This window comes from Aedes aegypti, chromosome 1 (genome assembly GCF_002204515.2).
Source record: "Aedes aegypti strain LVP_AGWG chromosome 1, AaegL5.0 Primary Assembly, whole genome shotgun sequence".
In the NCBI taxonomy this organism is placed as follows: domain Eukaryota; kingdom Metazoa; phylum Arthropoda; class Insecta; order Diptera; family Culicidae; genus Aedes; species Aedes aegypti.
Genome location: NC_035107.1, coordinates 180,990,338 through 181,014,257, shown reverse-complemented (window position 1 = coordinate 181,014,257; position 23,920 = coordinate 180,990,338). Strand labels below are relative to the sequence as shown.

The 23,920-nt window shown below is 35.3% G+C and overlaps 1 protein-coding gene across 1 annotated transcript; it reads left to right on the top strand.

The window, feature by feature from the left end:
* The first annotated feature begins 645 nt into the window (after positions 1-645).
* LOC5565134 (DNA repair protein RAD50) lies at positions 646-21,922 on the top strand. The gene is made up of 5 exons (XM_021854519.1): positions 646-1,008; positions 13,192-14,067; positions 19,066-20,332; positions 20,391-21,201; positions 21,762-21,922. The coding sequence occupies exons 2-5, from the start codon at positions 13,469-13,471 to the stop codon at positions 21,800-21,802; spliced, it is 2,718 nt and encodes a 905-aa protein (XP_021710211.1). The 5' UTR covers positions 646-1,008; positions 13,192-13,468; the 3' UTR covers positions 21,803-21,922.
* The last annotated feature ends 1,998 nt before the right edge of the window (positions 21,923-23,920 follow it).

The following is a 23,920-nucleotide window of genomic DNA, read 5'->3' as shown; positions in this document are numbered from 1 at the left end:
TCAGCTGGTTCTTGTTAATTCGCGTTAATTCTGTTTGAAAATTGTTTCGATGACTATAATTGCAACTTAAAAGTAAAAACCTTAAGAATTCTTTCTTCAAAATGTCAACCATTTCAAAGTTGGAAATCCGAGGAATCCGAAGCTTCGGCGTCGAAAGCGGAGATGTTCAGGTAAGGTCACGGATTTTTATAAGTGTTGTTGCCGACTGATGCAATGTATTCCCACAGAAAATCAAGTTCCAATCCCCCCTGACATTGATTGTTGGCCAGAATGGTTGTGGCAAAACCACTATCATCGAGTGCTTGAAATATGGTCTAACCGGCGAAGTTCCGCCTGGCACTGACCGTGGCAAGGCATTCGTTCATGATCCGAAGATTTTCAGCACCGTTGAAAGCATGGGTCAGGTCAAGCTAATGGTAACGGATTTCACCGGAAATCGTGTCACGGCGACGCGGTCGATGAAGGTTTCCCAGAAAGGCCGGGGCCAACAACCCAAGTTTGAAACGCTTGATTCAGTTGTTACGATGGAGAATGTTGCCACCGGTGAAAAGACCACTCTTTCCCGGCCTCGAGCTGCAGATATCAATAACGAGATGTGCGACGCCATGGGAGTATCGAAAGCTATCATTAACAACGTCATTTCTGTCACCAAGAAGACTCGAATTGGCCCCTGGAGGAACCGAAAGAATTGAAGAAAAAGTTCGATGCCATCTTCGGGACGACAGAATACAACAGAGTGATCGAGAAGCTAATCAAGATATCCAAGGAATACAATGATCGACAAAAGGAGAAAGCAGGAGACTTGAAGCTACTGGAAAATATAAAAAGCCAGGCGGAGGTGAAACACCTTCAGCTCCAGAAGGTTGACAAAAGCAGGCAGGACAAACTCGCTGTAGTGGATAGTCTGGAGAATTCGTTGAAGCCAATCTATGAGCGTCTGGATCAGATTGCTAAAATTGAGAGAGATTTTTCAAAGCTGAAACAACAGGAAATTGAGTTCAAATCGAAGTAAGTAAAGTAAAATACCTAATGCTACATAACATGATCAAAATTTTCAGTTGCCAAAAACGAAACCGTACCAAAATCGGAATGCGTAAAATTTTGATTTTATTTTGCAAAAATTGGTTCTAAGAATGTCCTTATGTTATTGTTTTTCCTTTGCCTGATCAAAAGTTTTCTAACTAACAAGCTGGCTGCCTGAACCTGTGTCATTTAAATGCTCAAAGTATTTGTGCTCGTCGATTAATTAAGCGTTGTTTTCCTAACAGTAAAGTTGGTTTAACATGCGTTTTTTTCCTGTTCGGATGCGCCACTGCGACCAGCGTTTAGATCTATTGTGGCATTACCCGTATCCTTAGTGTATAGTGCATGTCGCATTACTCCATTTCCATTGATAGGTAATAAAGCATCGATTTCTGTACAGTTCTTGTTTTGATTCTTCAGATATTGATACAAATCGACTATGATGAAAAGAACCCGCTATTTATACCCTTCATAGAAATTTACATCTCAGCGAAGGCGCGCCCCTTAGCAAACATAATCGATTAAATTTTTGAGGAACCAAATCGGTACTACTGATATTTGACCATGCAACGGAACTCTAGCCACATCCTTGTTTTGCTTTTAGTTTAGTCCCAGAAAAATACTAGAAAAAAGGGGCTTTATGCTAGCAGCAAAACCGAATCAAGCTAGAAAATTTGTTTAGTAATCAGAATTCACATGAGTCCTTGAATTACCAGTACTTACAGTCCTTGTTGAGTTAATACTCATGATTGTTATCCTGGCTTCAAGTGTAGTCTCGGGACTGACCAACTCCGAGTCTTTAACCATCTGCTAGGTAAAATATATTTATTTTCAGAAACTTTTGCCAGTAACAAGGACTTTGTACGCGAATCCTTGAATTACCAGAACATATTACCCTAGCCCGACAAACAAGATGAGACTAGCGTTCAAATTGGTAGATCTTACCCCGTAACGCACCACGAAAAGGTGATCTACCTGCGTAACGGGTAACATGCGTTACGGAAACATGGCTAAATGAAAACTTAAGTGATACCTATCGGGTAACTGCAAATTATTTCATAGCTCAGGTTTGTTGTATGCCTATGCTAGTGGCAGAACTTGTTGAACATGTTTTGATTGGGGTAGGGAGCCGGACCCCTTGGCACTTTTGATTCACTTCGGCAGTGGGGTTTTTTGAAAGCTATAAAGCTCATATTTGGCCACAATATGTGTCGTAGTGAAGTGCTCCTTATATCAAAGTTTCAGACAATTCGGCCGAAAAAAACCCCATGCCAAAGTAAATCATGGAAGTGCTCAAGTGGTTCTGCACCCTACGAGTCAAATTTCTGCTTGGAGTAATTATTCTTCTCCATTCCGAAAACGAAAGCATTCTGCTTCCGGTTGTCGGTGAAAATGAATCATTACAATTTATTTTGAAAAAGCTGCATGTTTAGGTTTAAATGAAATAAATCATGTGAAAAACCGGCAAAACTGTTATTTGGACTTCTTATTCTCAAACATTATGGAAGATTTCTGTGTGAATGAATCTGTTTCTCCACTATGGAAAAATGAAGCATTTCACACAGCTATTGAGTACTCAATTTTTTGTTCACAATAATCACAATTCTGACAACTGTGACTTTGAGAATTTCTTTGATTATAAAAACGCTAATTATGACGGAGTTAAACAAAAATTAAATAGAATAGATTGGCAATCCGTTTTGAAAAACCAAGGAGATTTAGAAAGTGCAGTGACGGATTTTTATTCAATTTTGTCGGAAATTATTCAAATGGAAGTTCCTTTATTGCGAAGACGTCGTAGAAATGGGTCGAAAAAACCCTGTTTGGATTAATAAGCAAATAACTAATTTTAAAAAATCGTAAGCAAAAGGCTCATAAAATTTACAGGCAACAAAAATCTCGAGAAAGTTTATCCGCTGCACTTGAAGAGTACAACACAAAAATAGAAAATGATTTAAAATCTTGCCCTAGGAATTTCTTCAATTATGCTAAATCGAAGATGAAGTCTAACAATTTTCCATCTAAATGACATTGGATGATAGAGCAGCTGATAATCCAGATGGTATGTGCAATCTTTTTGCTACTTTTTTTCAAGAAACTTTTACTAACTTTCGGATAAAGATCGTGACTTTGAATATTTCTATAGTTTTTCCTGATTTTAACAAGCGATATCGGTGTGAGTCAAATACTGGTACAGGACATTTTAACAGGACTGAAGAATTTAGATTCCACCAAAGGATCAGGGCCAGATGGAATCCCACCTATTTTACTGAAAAACTTAGCTAATGAATTTACTGCACCATTATTTTGGCTATTCAACAAGTCACTTAAAATGAGCAGATTTCCAAAAGAATGGAAAAGATCGTATCTCATACCCATTTACAAGTCTGGTAGAAAATCTGATGTTCGAAATTATCGTGGAATTGCTATTATTTCATCCATTCCAAAACTATTTGAATCAATTATAAATAAAAATGTGTTCAGCCAAATAAAACATAGAATAACGAATACACAACACGGTTTCTATAAAGGTCATTCTACTACAACAAACCTTTTGGAATTTGTAAATTACACTTTGAATGCAATGGATAGAGGTAACCACGTCGAAGCACTTTACACCGATTTTAGTAAGGCATTTGACAGACTAGACATTCCTATGTTGATTTTCAAGCTCAATAAAATGGGAATTGCGATGAGACTCCTCAACTGGATTGAACCTTATTTAACACTTGTCCGCCTAAGATATTCGTCACTTACACGGACGACGAAGCCTCAAAATCAGTTGGAACGCTAAATTCAACCCACTATATCTCGGCTGTCCTAAGCCCGATTTACAAAATTTTGGCACCTACAGAAATGTATGGGCTTCTAGATTCATGTCAGATTTTTGAACATATTTTTGGGAACTACTGTTTGATTTGTAGTACTTAAAACACCGGAGCAAGTCCTAAAAAAATTTCTAACCGCGGTAATTTGTAGATAACTTAGAATTTATCGCGATAACCTATAGATTTTTTAATTGTATGATGATCGTATTAGTGTAATCTAACAATTGGCATTGAATTTTTGATTGTTAGCCGTTCAAAGAACTACAATATATTCACAAAACTGCGTAGAATACAGAAAAAATACATTTTCAATTTATAACTTGAAATTTATCGCGATGACCCAAACGTTTAATGATCTTAAAATATACTCATATTTAAGGCATCAAATTTGCAGAACACTGATAATAAATTTCTGTTGGAAAAAACTACAATATTTTCACAAAAATAGTGAAAATACAGGAAAATACAGGTTTTCTACAGTAATTTCATATTTACCGCAATGAGTCATCAGTTTAATAGTTTTATTCTCATTGTTGTTCATGAGAAACAAATTTCCTGAACATCGTTGATCGCTGTTTGTTCAAAGACTACAATATATTCACAAAACTGAGTAGAATACAGGAACAATACATTTTCAACTATAACTTGAATTTATCGCTATGACCCAAACGTTTTATGATCATAAAATATAATCATATTCAAGGCCATCTAATTTGCAGAACACTGATAATATATTTCTGTTGGAAAAACTACAATATTTTACAAAAAGTGAAAAATACAGGAAAATACAGGTTTTCTACAGTAATTTCATGTTTATCACCAATGACTCATCAGTTTTATAATTTTTAAACTCTTTGTGTGTTTATGAGAAACAAATTTCCTGAAAATCGTTGATCGCTGTTTGTTCAAAAGAACTACAATTATTCACAAAACTGCGTAGAATACAGAAAAAAATACATTTTCAATTATAACTTGAAATTTATCGCGATGACCCAAACGTTTTATGATCTTAATATATACTCATATTTAAGGCCATCACATTCGCAGACACTGATAATGATTTCTGTTGGGTAAGCTACAATATTTTCACAAAATAGTGAAAAATACAGGAAAATACAGGTTTTCTACAGTAATTTCATATTTATCGCAATGATTCATCAGTTTTATTATTTGAATCTCATTGTTGTTCATGAGAAACAAATTTTCTGAACATTTTTGATTGCTGTTTGTTCAAAGAACTACAATATATTCACAAAACTGCGTAGAATACAGAAAAAATACATTTTCAATTATAACTTGAAATTTATCGCGATGACCCAAACATTTTATGATCTTAAAATATATTCATATTTAAGGCCATCACATTCGCAGAACACTGATAATGAATTACTGTTGGAAAAACTACAATATTTTTACAAAATAGTGAAAAATGCAGAAAATAACAGGTTTTCTACAATAATTTCATATTTATCGCAATGAGTCATAGTTTTATAATTTTGATCTCTTTGTATGTTCATGAGAAACAAATTTTCTGAACATCGTTGATAGCTGTTTGTTCAAAGAACTACAATGCTTTCACAAAATCTTGTATTGTAATTTTCTGTATTAAATTCTGAAATTTCTTCTACATTAATTGGTTGTCTCTAGAACCTTATCAATTTAAAGACAATGCTTCAATTGTGAGACATAAAAATATACACATTTTTTAAAACATGTTTTATGTTTTTCAAAGAACGACAACTTTTTCGCAAAACTGTGAATAATACAGGAAAAATACGATCTTAACAACAGTTTGATTTTTTGCAATGATCCATGGCTTTTTTAATTTAAAATATTCTCATATTTAGGGTTGTCAAGTTTGCACAACATAATCGATGAAATTTTATTGAAAGTACTACAATATTTTCACAAATTACCGTATAATACAAAAATATTCTGTTGCTACCGAAGTTTGAACATTTTATCATCCTGTATAATTTCTGATTTCTGAAGAACTAAAACATTTACACAAAACTGTGGAAAATACCAGAAAAGTTAGATCGTAATAAAACCTGAAATGACCACAATGTTCCATGGATTTTATGATTTGAAATGTTAAATAAAATATTTCATTTAGAGTTGGTAAGCTTGTATAGATTAACTGATGAAATTTCGTTAGAAAACTTCAATATTTTCACAAAATACCATGTAATACAAGAATATACTATTGCTTTTCTTGTTTCATATTGTTCAAAATGACTAATTGATTTTTATTATTTAAAACCGTTATTAAGTTTTGAAAAAAAAAACAAACTTTCTCAACAATTATAATGGCTATTTGCTCTAACAATATTTTCACAAAATCACGAATAATACAGAACAGTTTCTGACTATGGTTGCGTTTTCATAATAGTTGCGTTTACGATTTGAATATTCTCAACGTAATAAATATAAAAATAGAGCAGTTATTATTTCTGTTTTCAAAGCACGACAAACAGTTTACAAAATTGGTAACATAACAATTTCTATTATCTATATAAATAAAATGGAGTGGTGTTTGTATGTCACGAAATGGCTAACGAACGGGTCAACGTATTTGAATGATAATTTCTCCGTTTTGTTCCTCAAGGGTTCCGAGGTGTTTGAATGTATAAAAATCCCAGGATATTCACCGGAAAAGTGGGGGAAAATGAGCGTGAACGGAACTGTCATTGTATATGGGACGATCCATAGCGTTTTTCAACAACCTACTTGATGACAAGACGAAGTTTGCCGGGACCACTAGTTGATAATATTTGCACAAATCATATCTATGTATTATTATGTATTATAACAGAAATGGGGCCCAGATAGCCGTAGCGGTAAACGCGCAGCTATTCAGCAAGACCAAGCTGAGGGTCGTGGGTTCGTATCCCACCGGTCGAGGATCTTTTCTGGTTGGAAATTTCTCGAAATCCCAGAGCATAGAGTATCTTCGTACCCGCCACACGATATACACATGCGAAAATGGTCAATTGGCATAGAAAGCTTTCAGTTAATAACTGTCGAAGTGCTCATAAGAACACTAAGCTGAGAAGCAGGCTTTGTCCCAGTTGGGACGTAACGCCAGAAAGAAGAAGAAGAAGAAGAACAGAAGTATATCAGATTTCCGTTGCAATATAATAATTGTGGCAAGGAGTTATCATTTTAATGATTTTATTATATTTTTTCATATTATAAACCATAAATTAACTGAGCAAATTTTATAGTTTCTCCAAAGCATTAAACCATTCTCAAAAAATTGTAAATAATACAGAAAAAATACCTTCAACTATCTTACTTCATATTCACCGCAACGACCCATAGATTTTTGTGGTTTTAAACTATTCTCATATTTGAGACTAACAACTACAAATTGTAGCTAATCCATTATTGTCGCAATGACATTTACTTATAATAACGCAATTAATGATATTTTACTTACATGGATGACGGTGTTAAAAAAAAGTTGATTGCTTCAACCCTAGTTTGTCCTTATTTGTAGATTCATGTGCGGTTATAGAAATGTGCTTGGAATCTATTGTTTGATTTGTAGTACTACAAACACTGGAGCTAGTCTATAAAAATTTAGCGTTTGTTTGTACACAACTTAGAACTTATCTAACAATGAAGTTCGAATTTATATTACCAAACATTTTTCATTGTAATTTGTACATTTAACGAATTACAAAATATATATTGAACTGCTTAGCATATGGCAGAAAAAAAAAAGTTTCAGCAATACCTAGTTTAAAATAATCGCTATTACCCATGAATTTTACAATTTATAAATTTTCTCATATCTAGTGTAGTTTGATATTCATTGCGATGACGCATTGATTTTATTAATTCAAACCATTTTCATGTTCACGAAAATTGATACGTGTTAGTTCAAAGAACTAACATATTTTCATTAAATAATTTATTCAAAACTAAGGACTCTTTTGTAATTTAATAATTTCACGCAATGACCTATACTTTATGGTTCAAAACTTTCTCATAAAAAAGAAGAACATGTTTGATGCCATCTATCTAATAACCTATAATAAGAATAAGAATAAAAAATATAAAGGTAAATATTTCAAATATGCAGTTACCCTAATCACTGTATCAGCTAGGGCTTAATTGATAACCCATTTTCATGTCACTTTTTTCAGATCCATTTTTATTTTGTACAAATAGCATATACTTTTAACTACCATGTAGTAAGTTAAACAGTAAGAATCGATTCAACCAGCTTTACTTTAATAATATTTGAACATGACACATCTTAAAAATCTGCTTCAAATACTATCATTTTATTCTTAAAAGAACTACAATCACAATAGAATGTTGAAAGCAAAAAAAAACTTTCGTTTACCTATTGCTAAGGAAAACTTACAGATATTTTAATGTTTAACCCACATCGTACTGTTTACTATCACCGTAGTTTTCCTATTTCGCAGGGAAAAGAAACAGAGTACCATCTGTGCACCATATTCCCCTCATTTAAGGGAAGTAAGGTGTTCGAAGGTTCATTTTAAAATAACTATTGAGTCGATCAATACTTTTTTTATGTTACAATGTAGCTCCAAGTATAGATGATCAGCGTTAATATAGAAATTATTTTAAAAACATTCATAAAACATATTTAATTGAAACTGTTACTGCATCTAAGTGTTCCTATTCCGCTCACGGTAAACAGATTTCGTGACGAACATACTGGATAAAAAGCATTACATAATAAGAATTTCGTTATTTATCCTGCTATTTTGTATGGTCAAATTATACCTACTTCAGCAAAAAGAATTAGTATACATAATAATTTTTGAATGAGCGATTATTGAAACATAAAAAATACCTACTGATCCAATAGCCGCTCAAGGCGTCTTGTGTTTTTAATATAAAGAATAATTTTACCACATAAAAATTAAGTCAGATGACTTCATTTGAAAGTTTTTAATATTGCTAGAATGTATCACGCTATGTCTAAATCAGCAGATTATGCAAATCGAATGTACCTCGGATTTATTTCCGCTACAGTTCGTAATTGGGTTATGTTTTCATAATTAGAAAGTTTTACAATATTCCAAAGGAACAAACCAACATACAGCTTCTAATAATTTTGAGCTCATTTATTTTTATTGAAAATACACAACGATTTAGAAAATTATATAGATGATAAAATTTTCAAACTTCGGTAGCAACAGAATATTTTTGTATTATATGATAATTTGTGAAAATATTGTAGTTCTTTTAATAAAATTTCATCGATTATATTGTGAAAACTTGATAACCCTAAATATGACAATATTTTAAAATCACAAAATACATATATCATTGCAATGAATTTCAAACTGTTGTTAGGATCGTAATTTCCCTGTATTATTCATAGTTTTGTGAAATTGTTGTAGTTCTTTAAAAAACATCAAACATGTTTTGTAAATATATTTATTTTCATAACTAAAATACTTCAAATCTTTTAATTGATCTAGAGGCAATCAATACATTGCAGCAGAAATTTAAGATTTGTCTGTATTTTACAAGATTTTGTGAATATATTGTAGTTCTTTGAACAAACAGCGATCAACGATGTTCATGAAATTTGTTTCTCATGAACAAACAAAGAGTTTAAAATTATAAAACTGATGACTCATTGCGATAAATATGAAATTACTGTAGACAACCTGTATTTTCCTGTATTTTTTTTACTATTTTGTGAAAATATTGTAGTTTTTCCAACAGAAATTTATTATCAGTGTTCTGCAAATCTGATGGCCTTAAATATGAGTATATTTTAAGATCATAAAATGTTTGGGTCATCGCGATAAATTTCAAGTTATAGTTGAAAATGTATTTTTTTCTGTATTCTATGCAGTTTTGTGAATATATTGTAGTTCTTTGAACAAACAGCGATCAACGATGTTCAGGAAATTTGTTTCTCATGAACACACAAAGAGTTTAAAATTTTAAAACTGATGAGTCATTGCGATAAATATGAAATTACTGTAGAAAACCTGTATTTTCCTGTATTTTTCACTATTTTGTGAAGATATTGTAGTTTTTCCAACAGAAATTTATTATCAGTGTTCTGCAAATTTGCTGGCTTTAAATATGAGTATACTAAGATCATAAAATGTTTGGGTCATAGCGATAAATTTCAAGTTATAATTGAAAATGTATTTTTTTCTGTATTCTACGCAGATTTGTGAATATATTGTAGTTCTTTAAACAAACAGCGATCAACAATGTTCATTAAATTTGTTTCTCATGAACAAACAAAGAGTTTAAAATTATAAAACTATGACTCATTGCGATAAATATGAAATTACTGTAGAAAACCTGTATTTTCCTGTATTTTTCACTATTTTGTGAAAATATTGTAGTTTTTCCAACAGAAATTTATTATCAGTGTTCTGCAAATTTGATGGCCTTAAATATGAGTATATATTAAGACCATAAAATGTTTGGGTCATCGCGGTAAATTTCAAGTTATAATTGAAAATGTATTTTTTCTGTATTCTACGCAGTTTTGTGAATATATTGTAGTTCTTTGAACGGCTAACAATCAAAAATTCATTGCCAATTGTTAGATTACACTAAAACGATCATCATACTATAAAAAAATCTATAGGTTCTCGCGATAAATTCTAAGTTATCTACAAATTACCCGCCGGTTAGAAATTTTTTTAGGACTTGCTCCGGTGTTTTAAGTACTACAAATCAAACAGTAGTTCCCAAAAATATTTCAAAAATCTGACATGAATCTAGAAGCCCATACATTTCTGTAGGTGCCAAAATTTTGTAAATCGGGCTTAGGACAGCCGAGATATAGTGGGTTGAATTAGCGTTCCAACTGATTTTGAGGCTTCGTCCTCGGTGTGTTAACAGATCGCCAACAAATAGTTAGATTTGAGGGAAAAATGTCTAAACCTGTTCACGTTACATCTAGAGTTCCCCAAGGTTCGCATTTAGGTCCATTGTTATTTATATTATTTGTTAACGATATTTCAAATCTGCTTAAACATCAGAAAACGGAATACACCACAGATTACTGTCTCTTTAGGAAATCAAATTGTTCAAAAGTGCGATAAGATTAGAGATTTAGGTGTCATATTAGATTCAAAACTTACCTTTACTGATCATTATAATACGATTATCCATAAAGCTACCAATATGTTGAGCTTTATTAAGCGTTTTAGCTACAATTTTCGGGATCCATATATGATTAAAACCTTGTACATTGCTTATGTAAGATCAGTTCTAGAATATTGTAGTATTGTGTGATCCCCACATATAAAAACACATGGTGATAGAAGTGATAGAATCGAATCAGTACAGAAGCAATTTCTTTTATATGCCTTACGCAAATTAGGCTGTACAACGTTTCCACTGCCATCATACGAGGCTCGATGCATGCTTATCGATATTCAAACCTTAAATGAGCGTCGCGAAATCGCCATGATTTCATTTGTCAATGATATTGTATCGCAGCGTATTGATTCCACTAATCTTTTATCATGTTTGAATTTCTACACGCCCGCTAGACAGTTAAGAAATCGGAATTTGTTTGCATCAAATAATCATCGAACTAACTATGCAAAATTCGGCCCAATGAATCGAATGTTGTCTCTTTATAATCAGCATTACACAGAAATTGATCTGACCATGTCGCGAACAAATCTAAGACAATATTTTAATTCCTTAAGATATAATACAACATAGAATTAAGCAAACGTGTAGTCTACTATTGACTGACGAAATAAATAAATAAATAAAATAGCATTGTTACAAAAGAGGTATTCCTTGTTATGGTAATGTAAAAACCATATTAAAAAAATATTGTCGCCACTTATTTCTACTCAGTGAATCTACTAGTCATTTTCCTCAGAGTTATATTCCCTACGTCGTATATGATAACGATGTGTCTAGCTAATAGTAAGAGTGGCTACGGATCATTCTGGTTAGCAAAAAGCAAACTGAACGTCGCGAATAGATTAATTATTTGAAATGGGCATCAATGCTATCAACGACGCAGAACGTCCTTTGGATCACATCCGAGATATTAGTGCGTCTATGCCATATAAATTATGACGCGGCTTTAAGCAAAAATGCCAAAATGTGATACCACCACTACAGGTTACGTTTTTGGTGTCCATCTAATGGGCTAATGGATTGTGCCCTCCCATCGCGGCAGTGTCGCATAACCATGGGGAGGGAAGTTTGAACTATGTGGCAAATTAAACCAATAAGCTACCATACAAGCTGGCAAACTTGCAACATGAAGTTGACAGAAATAGTCAAATTTTGCATTTTCAACAGCCAATATTAAGCCTATGACGTGCTAGACTAGACGTGCTATGATACTTTTAGAAAAACAATGGATACAGCAGCCCTCAATCAAGTAAATAGAGGTATTTTGGTGCTTGAATCAAGAACGTGTTCCGCAGTGTAGTCTTATCATATAGTTTTAGGAAAATTTCATTCCATTGCGAACTCCTCGCCATAAAAATAAACCACCAATAAAGATATGTTGAATGCTATGGTTGCTAGAGATGTTGCTTTCCGCCAATGGAATAGCAGCTTTTTATTAGACGATCTTCAGTTTGAAAGACTACGTAATAAAGTAATCCAATTAATAAATACGGCACAGTCGAACTAGGCACATGTACTCGAACTAGGACTCTGCGATTTCAAAAGGGGTATACTACCTGGACAACCCGGAAAATCCGGAATTACAGTGGGATTCCGTCGAAAGTCGAAAATTTCAGTTGCCAAAATCGGAACCCATTTTTCTTAACCCATACCAGCGTCCTTAAAATAGGACAGATGCCCCCCAACAAATGTCGCATGTATAAGCATCATATGAAGCTACTTTTTGAAGTACAAATATTTACTTCGTTTATATCTCAGTTCAGCGATGAGATACAAAATTGGTGGCTTTGACAAAGTTGATCAACTGAATGAGATCTGTCCGCCTAAAACCACATTGATTCCAAAAACACTCACAAGAAACAGCGTTCAAGTGGGCATCATAGCCTAGTACGTCTAAGTGTTGGTCATTGTAGGGGAGAAATTTGGCAAAAGCCAAACCGAGGATTCAGCCTTGATAAGCAAAGCTGTCAGGCAGCTCCAACTGAACAGCACAAAAAAAAAAACTTACATCATAGGTATTCAAAATTGTTGTCAATGATGGATCCATATTGCTTCCAAATCGGAGGATGTCAAAAATGGAACATTCCAAAGGCAACAAAATTCAAATGTATTTATAATTATTAAATTGATTGGGAAATGTTGATGAATTGAGAAAATTTGAGAAATGAAATTCAACGTTTAAAATTGATTTTCATTGTTTTTTTTTCAGGATCAATACTAAGGAAGATCAGCAAAATCAAATACGATCGAAGATCCAAAATCTGTTTAAAGGTTCATTCCACGAGTTGGAAATTGAAATTCAAAATTTCAAACAATCCAAAAGTTCCAAATTGTTGGAACTGCGAGAGGCTGAGTCAGATTTGAGCTCTCGCAAAGCTCAGGAGAAGGTGTTGCAATCAAAAATTCAAGACTTTGAATCACGTAGGATTCATCTCAACACAAAAAGAGGACAAGAACAGGATTTATGTGGAGATCGATCCAAGAAAATGGTCGCTCTTTGTGATCGTTTGAAGCTCCCAGCTGTTGGGGATTTCGAAGCAGGAGGCGCTGATGTGGAAAGTGCCCTGAAAGCAATTAAGCACGGTATTCGCTCTGAAGAAACTGCAGTTCAGACACTGTCCAAGAGTCACGACGAAGCAGACCATAAAGCCCAGAAAGCGATCGATAAACTGCGAGAAGACAAAACCAAATTGGAGGCTGATTTTCGGATGAAAGGTCAAATGGTTGCAGATTTTGTTCGTGAAAAGGCCAAAACCCAGTCAGAAATTGCAGCCATTCAGCGTTCAGCAGAAACTTTGAAGAAAATTGTCACCGAAATCGAGAAACTGGAGAAGGACTACGAGAATCAGAAGTCAAATTCAAATGTTGAAGGAATGAGACGACAGCTGGCAGAGAAGAAGATAAAACGCGAAGAGCTCCAAGCTAAGTTGGACAGGGTTGAAGAGCAGATTTCGGCACTGGATGCCGTTGCAGCAAAAGCAACTGAATTGCACCTCAAGGAGCAGCAGTTTAACGCAAAGGAGTTAGAATTCAAACGGCTGCGGAACAAGCATACGGAGAACTTAAAGCGACTTTTTCCTAGCAAGTATGTATAAATTAACCATTGAACATATCTCATTCATTCCATGTTTCATATTATGTCTTGTATTGTATGGGTACCAGAGTACGCTTTTGGACCATAGATTACATGTGCATTTGTGTATAGAACAAATATTAATATTGTACATTAACTTTTGATCACCGAGATCCAAAATAATACTTTATTCAAACAAAAATTAGGACTATACAATTTAATTCCGCTAAAGCTGTATCTTATGACAGATACGCCTATTACCTATTTCGATTTTTTCTGTAAGACGGTCTTCAGTGATGTGTGCTAGACTCGACTCTGATGGACGACATTGAAGACGGCCTTCCAGGTCGAAATACGCGTATCTGTCAAAAAAAAGCAAACAACTGTAGTAGCTAATCATTCTTAGTTGATATATTTAACAAATGTTTTCAATTGGCATATGGAAAAATCCTGAAAAATGGAAAAATGCTAATGCTAAAAAAAGGCTAAAATGCTAAAATTGGTACTTTAAAACCAAGCAAAAATCCTGGTGGTAGTTGGTCCCTAGTGATTTATCCTACCTCCGTTCTGGTCACGATCTTCAGATTATCGTGATTCGTCAACATTCGTATTGATAAAGTGGAGGGACATGGTTGAAATGGAGTTTAAAAGAAACGAATGTCAGAACAGGTATCCACCGGCGACGCCAAACGGACCAACGTAATGTGGTGTAATTTGGGATTTGTGGATTGAATACTGATATTTTTTGCCAAGCATCAATATGGGTGACTTTCGAGGATAGCGAAACGTAAGAGGGGTTAGGACAAGGTTGTGGATTTACTGGGTAAATCCATCACATTGGGGTTATGACTCTGTGTCTTGTCAGGAATAGGGTCTGATTGGTATGGTAGTATGCAATAGAGTTCGGAATTGATAGACAGACTTTGAGGAAAGAAGTTTTGAACGTAAGGCAGCAGCACCTTGGATCTTGGAGGGCGCAGGTCTGGAGAGTTGGGCAGCTGTTCATACTAGGTTACATTACGTAGAAAGTGGAATCTGTTTTGCCGTGCACAAATTATGGGAAGTATTTGAAAATGTTTTCTTGTTCAGATTGGGTAACGCAAGAGAGGATTTTTAGCTCTGCGTTATATTAGGAGGATATTATAGTGCATGGTCTACTGATGACTGTGTATTTTAAGGGTGATCGAATGAAAGCTTTGTTGAGTAAAGTTACCGTTGAATTTTTGCAGTTCCTAATTGTTTTGAAATGTTTGTCGGACATTAAGAAAATTTTCTAGGGTATTTGTTTGGATGCTAATGCATTATATTGATAAATCTAATTGTTCGTATCACACGCGAAGCATAGCATAACCCAATGTATAATGAAATTAGGTTCGAAGAAAGGATTAATATTTGATCACTTAAACTTTACGCTGCAAGATATTCTTAATCGTTTTTCTTTTCTTCTGATGTACAGGAATAACTGATATATTTAGCTAAAATAATGAACAATCATACGCATAGAGCCTACGGGTCATGCAGTTAGGATTGAAATTAAAATAATATTGCGCATTTCTTTCACACCACAGGTTTATCGCAGAAGTTTTTACATGTGCGGAGGCGTTGGTAGAGGTGCGCGATTGCGTCGAGTCGGGTCGGTGTTTTCAGTGGACTCATTTTTCGCAAATCGAAGAATGAGTGCTCTGAGGGCATCAACATGATTCGATGAGGTCCCACACTTTTATTTGCGCTTTTGCACTTGTAAATGTCTTACTAAATAGGAATACTTTGTGTTAGGGAAAGTGCAGGAGAATAAACTATAATTCATTAGAATTTTCTGATAGAGGCAGAGTTCACATGTTACTTAGGTATTTAAAAGCAAATGAGAACCACATTAAATAATAGATAAACACTAATGGTCATATTTTTATATTTTCATTTCATCGCGGTCCTCATTGCTCGAGCGGAGACGACAAAACTCGAGGTGGATAGAATCGACGCAACTACGACACGGAAAAGAAACAGATGAGAAACTATCGATACATTTATTCAACTATAAAAACCACGTTTTAACGTAATGACTTTATTTCTTCTCGTTTCAGCAATCCAACAACCAAACCATCTCTACTATCTTTTCATTTCCTCTTCGTTACATTTATAGTCCCTCTGGCACTGAATCGAATGACGCATTCCGCTTTTTATTAGCGATGTCTTTGCTGTACGTTGAGCATGGTGTCGGAGGTGATGTGCTGTGTAGAACATCGGATGTTCTACACGGCACGCTACTTCCGGCATTTTGTTTGGCGTGCGGGATAGGCAGTGCTAGTGATGATATGAAGGCCGCTATTCGGTTTAATGCCAGAGGGACTATATCTATTTAATGTATCTGAAGCTTGTGGGACCGCTTTAATTCCGGCGCCTGCTTGTGGAAGATCCCGGTGTGCTAAACGGTATAGGACATGTTAACGGGGGAGGCTTGGTAGGTCCTCACCCAGCCCGTGTCTAGATGGGCGGATAATTGTCTGCCAGGGTGTGGATTGAGCAATTACAAAATTACAATTTAAAACCAAGCAAAAATCCTGCAGAAGCTCCTAGCTATTGTCCAATCAGTTTGCTTTCCTCCATCAGTAAACTTTTTGAAAAGTTCATTTTGAACAGAATGATGGTCCACATCAACGATAATTCAATTTTTGCCAATGAACAGTTCGGATTCCGCCATTCATCAACTTTTACGTGTAAGTGTAACAAATTTGATTCGTTCCAACAAATCTGAAGGTTTACTCTTTTAGGCATAGAAAAGACATTCGACAGTGTTTGACATGAAGGCTTGATTGTTAAATTACAAAACTTTAATTTTCCAACATACATTGTTAGAACAATCCAAAGTTATCAGTCAAATCGTACACTTCAGGTTAATTATCAGAACTCCACTGCCGTGAATCGCAAGTCAGTCCCATCTGCATTTTCGTCAAAATTGAGTTGAGTTCAGTTTTCAATATCTCTTCCAATGCTCTTTCAGCTGCACTAATGAAATAATATGATTTGTTCGGAAAAAATAGAAAAAAAAACAGCAAGTCAAATTATCCCATAATGAAAAGTAACCGCATATCAGTCCCGCTACAGAGTTTCGCACCGTGTAACACAAAAATGAATCGTGTTTCGATCATCTTTAAATTTTTCTCGGAAAGATATTGTAGTGAAAAGCAAGTTGTGAAAGTTTCATTAAGATTGGAACATATTACAATCCTCTGGATTTTTTTTAATATTCGTATGGAAAACAAGTTTGAAAACTTCACAGCCCATTTTATCAATGCCTACAGATGGGACTGACTTGCGATTCACGGCAGTGCAGGTCTGAAAGACTTCCTGTAAAAGCTGCTGCTCCTCAAGGCAGTATTCTGGGACCAATATTATACAATATTTTCACATCTGACTTACCTGAGTTAAATCTTTGTTTGTGGATCACACAGGCCTCTCCGCCAAAGCACGAAGTCTGCGTATCATCTGTAGTAGATTGCAAATAAATTGGATATGTTTTCTTCGTACTTGTAGAAATGGAAGATTTCTTCTAATGCTTCTAGAACTCAACTTATAATATTCCCACATAGACCAGAAGCTCTTTATTTGAAACCTTCAAGTAGACATGTTGTAACGGTGAGGAGGGTTCCAATAAATTGGTCAGATGAAGTTAAGTATCTAGGGCTCATGCTAGATAGAAATTTAACTTTCGAAAATCACATTAAGTGCATTCAAGCCAATTATAACAAATATATAAAACGACTGTATCCACTTATTAATAGAAAATCGAAACTTTGTTTTAAGAACAAGCTTTTGATCTACAAACAAATTTTCATGCCAGCCATGTTGTATGCTGTATCAATATGGACTAGCTGTTGTAATACCAGGAAAAAAGCTCTGCTGAAGATTCAAAATAAAATTTTGAAAATGATTCTGAAGCTTCCTCCCTGAAAAGTACTAATGAGTTACATAGTATTTCCAATGTTGAAACATTGGAACAAATGTCAAATAAAATAAATAAAAATTTTAGACAAAAATCGTTGCAATCTTCTTTTGCCACGATTTATGCGTTATATATTTAGTTTAAGTTAGCAGCGTGACACACTATTCTTCAAACGGATTAATTAAGCTACGATTTTGTGTTAATGTGTTGTATATCGATTTTATAAGCATATCCTTTGCAATTGAAACTAAACTATGAAACTAAACACAACAGGGGGCCCCTCATTGTGAAGCCCTCTCCCTTTTCCTTCCAGAGACGAATCAGCCACGATCTGAGCTGAAACTCTTTTTAATAATAATAATAATAATAATAATAATAATAATAATAATAATAATAAATATTTTAACATGTGGTCGGCAACGGTGACGTGACTCGTCGACGGTGGCAGCAACTGTATGCTCCTTTTATACTGGAGTTTTAACTCTTTCTCCAAGAACCGCTGCACTTTTACCACATCAGGGCGAACTGGGAGGACACTTAAGTATTTTTTCGCACAGCGGACAAAACATCCGACGCGAGAGATGTCTGGCAGAACTGCTAAGTTATCCTAAGAAGGATATTCAATGACTATACTTAAAAAAATAGGCGATTACGTCGGTCGAGAGTCTTTTCAGGTTGGAAATTTTGCCGATTTTCTAGGATATAGAGTATTTTCTTATACTTATACAATATGAAAATGTAACAACTGGCAAGCTCGCACACATAGTTTGTTGCGAACTATGGCGCCAAGGGCGAAAAGCCAGGCAAAAAAAAGATAAATAATAATAACAAGCTCGCTCACAGTGAATAGCTTACTGTGGAGATGTTCATAGAACACTAAGCTGTTGCAGAACGTAATACCAGAAAAAAAATCTTGTTGAACTATTTCGTGTTATGTATTGAACTTTTTCCACTCCATAGTGGTATTCGTATTTTACACACGCGAGCATTTATATTAATACATGCAGAACGACTATTTATGGCCCATTATTATTTCTAATTTATGTTTTATCATCTCTGTGAAACTCCAGGACTATTGATACGAACTACAAACGTAACGTGCAAACTTTGTACGATGATCTCCAACGACAAATCAAACAGCTGAATGAATCGATGCGCAAGTCACAAGCAACGGTTACCGAAATGGAAACCACTAGACGTTCCCAGAAACGCGAATTGGACCGCGTTGAGCGTGAGCTCACTGAAAATAAAGAGAAAATCTACACAGTCTGTCAGGGCAATCCGTTCGAAGAAGTTCTTGCCAAGCTGAAGGATAAAATCAGCAAGAACAACTTGGAACATGGAGAGCTCCGTTCAGCGGAAGTTCTTTACAAAAAGTACATTTCTCGTATCGAGGACGATAAATGTTGCCCAGTTTGCCACAAGGGAATGGATGGTGCAGATGTGCAGGACATAAGTTCAGAGCTTTCAGATGAAATTCGCCGACTGCCGGAAAAAATCGAGGCCCTTGAGCGCATGCTGAAAGCGGACCAGAAAAAATACGATCAATTGCTGGCCTTACAACCGTATTCAGAACGCATTGCAAAGCAAACCGAAGAAATACCGAAACTCAAAGAACAGCTAGAAGAGACTGAACGTAAACTGGTTCAGGCCTCATCAGACCTTGAGGAGTGCCAAATGTCAATTTTAGAACCTAACTCAAGCGTTCAGTTGATCAATTCTATTCTGGGAGACATGAGTATTCTAGACGAATCTGTCAGAGATATTGATCGAATGAAGAAAGGCATTGAGAACTTGAAAATTGAAGTAGCTGTGAAGACTCCTGAAGGAACAACTGCTTCCCTCGATGATATCAAGTTGGAACGAGAAGCACTTCGTGGTGAACTGCGGGTTGAGCGTATTTCCATTGACGCTATGCAAAACAAGATTGATGAAGAAACGGAACGTTTGAACAATCTGCATCAAAGGTACAACCAAATGAAGGAGAAGAAAATTCAACTGCAGGAATCTGTACAGTCATTGGATCAGAAAAAGGCCAAGGAACTTGAGTTGGGAGAGAAGATCGCCTCTTGCCAGAGAGAAATGGATGAGACTGAAAATAAACTCGGACCAGTGAAGCAAAATTTGATCACTGAAGAAAAATCAAAAGCCAAGGCTAAGGAAGGAAACCGTGCAAACCTAAACAAGGCACAAGCCGAGCTAGAAGAGCTTAAACGAATGGATGCAGAAATTGTTCGTTTGTGTAAAGAATTGGATGCTTTGTCCCGTCTAAATTTGGCAGAAGAGATACAAAAAATTAAACGCAAACTTCAAGAATCCAATGAAGAAATGAAGAAGGTAAAATAAAACTAATTTTGTTCTGAGACATAATTTTTACGATTATTTTTTATTCTAGATTATTGCTGCAATCGACGAAAAGACTTATCAGATTGATTCGCTCAAAAAGGAAGTTATGAATCAAGATATGATTGAGCGTGATTATCTGGACAACCGCGACTTGATGAAATTAAAAGACGAAACAACTTCGCTGAAGCAAGGTCTGGACGCATTGATGCAAAGCATTGGCGACATGGATGCACCAAACGTGGCCCAAGAACGAAACAAACTGCTTGAACAACGAGATGCAATCCAATCGACGAAAAGCCAAACAACTGGTCAAATAGCCGAATTGGAGAATCAGAGCAAAGCTTTGAAAAAAGAACTGGATCGATCGGAATTCAAGAACGCTGTGAAGAACTATCTAAAAACATACAGCGAATCGGTGGTGTTGAAGAAAATGATAAGTGATATTCTCAAATACCGCAATGCCCTCGAGTGGGCGCTCATGAAATATCACGCAGAAAAGATGGAACAAATAAACCGCTCTATCTATTCTCTGTGGAGGGATATCTATCGTGGGAATGACATTGACTACATTCGTATCAAAACTGAGGACGAGTCAAAACCCGATAAAGTTACAGATAAACGCCGACAATATCATTACCGAGTAGTCCAAGCCAAAAATGACGTGGAGATCGACATGCGAGGACGTTGCAGTGCTGGTCAAAAAGTATTAGCATCGCTGATCATACGAATGGCACTAGCAGAGACATTCAGTAATAACTGCGGAGTGATGGCCTTAGACGAACCGACCACCAATTTGGACAGAGAAAACATTGCTTCACTGTGCGAAAGTTTGCGCAGAATTGTTACGGAGAGAGAAAACGGTAACTTCCTGTTGGTCATTATTACCCACGATGAGGACTTTGTTACCAAACTAGAGAAGTTTGACACGTATGTTTGAAATGTAATAGTTTTTGACAACAACTATACTGCCCATAACTGCATATTTGTAACATTCGACAAAAGTAGGCACTGAGTAAATGGGTTACCAAGTTTGCATTTTACTGCAGTATGGGAGGAAACTGAAATTTCAAAAAATCATTAAGAATTCAAAAGAGCTTATTTGAGGCTGAAATTTTGTACAACTCATAATCTATTCACCCAATAATAGTCAGGAAAAAATTCTGATAGAAATTTCGTTGCTACTACATTATGAGGCTCATGTATAATCTCAATGTGACTGTTATGCGGTTATTATTGCCAATGTGACAAAACAACTTGGTATTTTTTTCGAGTTTTATAGAACAATCTCACAGATTTTACTAAGTTGATCGAAAGTATTTATCATTTGATGACTCTCCATGGTATTAACTCCAATTTGTCAAAAATGTCGAATGTGACTGTTATGCAGTTATGGGCAGTATAATGTTAATTCTACTTGCAGATATTATCGCGTCTCCCGTGACCACGATGGAAAGTCGATAATCAAAGAAGAACAGCTGTAAATTATTCACTGTGTGAATGTTGAACAATTCATAAGTTTCCCTTGTTAGTTATTCGTTGAAATCATTCCAATAAAACATCAAACTGCTTTAAACAAAAAAAGGTCCAAATACCTTTATCGATTCTCATTTACCCGCTTACGTTGGCAAGCACTAGAAGTTTTTTCGACCCGTATCAAATTTCAAATCACTGTAGGCATCTCTAAGTTAACGCAATTTAACATTTTTCTACAGAGCTTTTTTCTTGAGCGCGAAAACAAATTTATAGATTGACCGATTGACTCTTAGGGTAGCACCCATAGAAAAGTTTCAATTTAGGTTAGATGTACCGGTATTCGCCACCAAGTTTATTTACCATTTTACGACACAAACAGGCATGAATCGATTCATCAAAGCACTGATGTAGCATCATTCACAGAAATCTTCAAATTTACTGACATACCTAATTTTCTTTACAATTTTCTTGCATAACTTATGATTCAGTCCTAAAAGCGATTGGTAACCGGGTATGTATACTCCCGTGCAAAAGTTTGGGTTCACCCCCTCAAAAACATACAAAAGTGTTCTGTCCATATCTCTGTGATTACACCTCCAATTGAAACTCTTCAAGCCGCATTCGAAAGGCAAAGAGTTATTCTTACTTCGTATGTTTTTTTGCAAAAACATTTTTTGAATTTTGTTTACTAAATTTTTAATTAAAGTTGTTACAATTTTCAAAAAACACACTGAAAAATCATATCTAATTTCGAAAACGGCTTTGGTGCATTTTATATGTCCGATACTGTATATTCCAGCTAATTGAAAAAGTACAGATTTTTATTTTTAATGTATCAGCTTATCTTAGTTTCAATATTCAAGATTTGGACAATATATTTTTAATGTAAAAGGAACAAAACGATATTATTTATATGAGCGGATAATCTAGACTCCAGAACTTCATACATTGATTAATAGTTTAGTAGAGTATTTCAAACGCATTTCTTACATCATGAACAACATATTTGAGTGATTCCAAGCAACAGCACCAAAATTTGGTAAATTTTTTAATTCATTTTTTTCTATTGAGCTGAAACTTTGCACAGTTTTCCAGTTCCATCTAAATCGTCATTTTCCGATATCAAATCTTCAAGTTGAGTCACGACTAACTTTTCAAAAGGGTGTATGTGAAAATGGTTCAAAAATATTCAAAAAGCTGCACAACAAAAACGGTTCGTTCGATTGTTAGACAACTAAAGAAACAAAGTTTTGACACAAAAACTCAAATATCTCAAAACCCTATCGGAATACCAACGTAATTTTTTGAGAAAAAAACGGTCCATTATATTGGGTCTACCACAAAAGGCCGAATCACAAAAGGCCGAATCACATAAGGCCGAATCACAAAAGGCCGAAAGCACAAAAGGCCGAATCATACAAAAGGCCGAATCACAGAAGGCCGAATCACAGAAGGCCGAATCACAGAAGGCCGAATCACAGAAGGCCGAATCACAGAAGGCCGAATCACAGAAGGCCGAATCATAAAAGGCCGAATCACAAAAGGCCGAATCACAAAAGGCCGAATCACAAAAGGCCGAATCACAAAAGGCCGAATCACAGAAGGCCGAATCACAAAAGGCCGAATCACAAAAGGCCGAAATATTAAAATAAATTTTACGGAAAGCCTTATTTTTCTACAATTTTAAGGACATTTTTACAGTAGGGTAAGCGGGACAAGATGCACAAGTGACATTACTAGCTGAATCGGAGTGTATGGTTAGTGGTTTTTGGGTGTGTCAGCTGGTCTATTCTTAGCTGACACACCCAAAAAAACGTTCTATGATGGAGCTTAAGTAGTGGTACTGTTGTATTTTGTACAACATAATTGTAAAAACCTGGCGAAAACTGGAAGGGTATACAGTGCCTGTTCGATTTTGGCAACATGCAAAAATTTTCATGTTAGGGATAGTACACAAATTATGTCACGCTAAATTTAAAATTTTTCGACCACCTCCCCCCCCCCCTTTTTGTCACACTTTTTGTATGAGTCTTCCAAAACTTTTGTAAGGCTTGTCACGCTTGGGTTGACCCCCTCCCCCCCCCCCTTGGAGCGTGACATAATTTG

Bases quoted from the DNA above. Each gene is read 5' to 3' on its own strand.
- LOC5565134 (XM_021854519.1), top strand. From the start codon at position 13,469: ATGGTCGCTCTTTGTGATCGTTTGAAGCTCCCAGCTGTTGGGGATTTC. The intron at 14,068-19,065 runs GTATGTATAAAT...GTGAAACTCCAG, and splicing joins AAGCGACTTTTTCCTAGCAA to GACTATTGATACGAACTACA. The intron at 20,333-20,390 runs GTAAAATAAAAC...TTTTTATTCTAG, and splicing joins CCAATGAAGAAATGAAGAAG to ATTATTGCTGCAATCGACGA.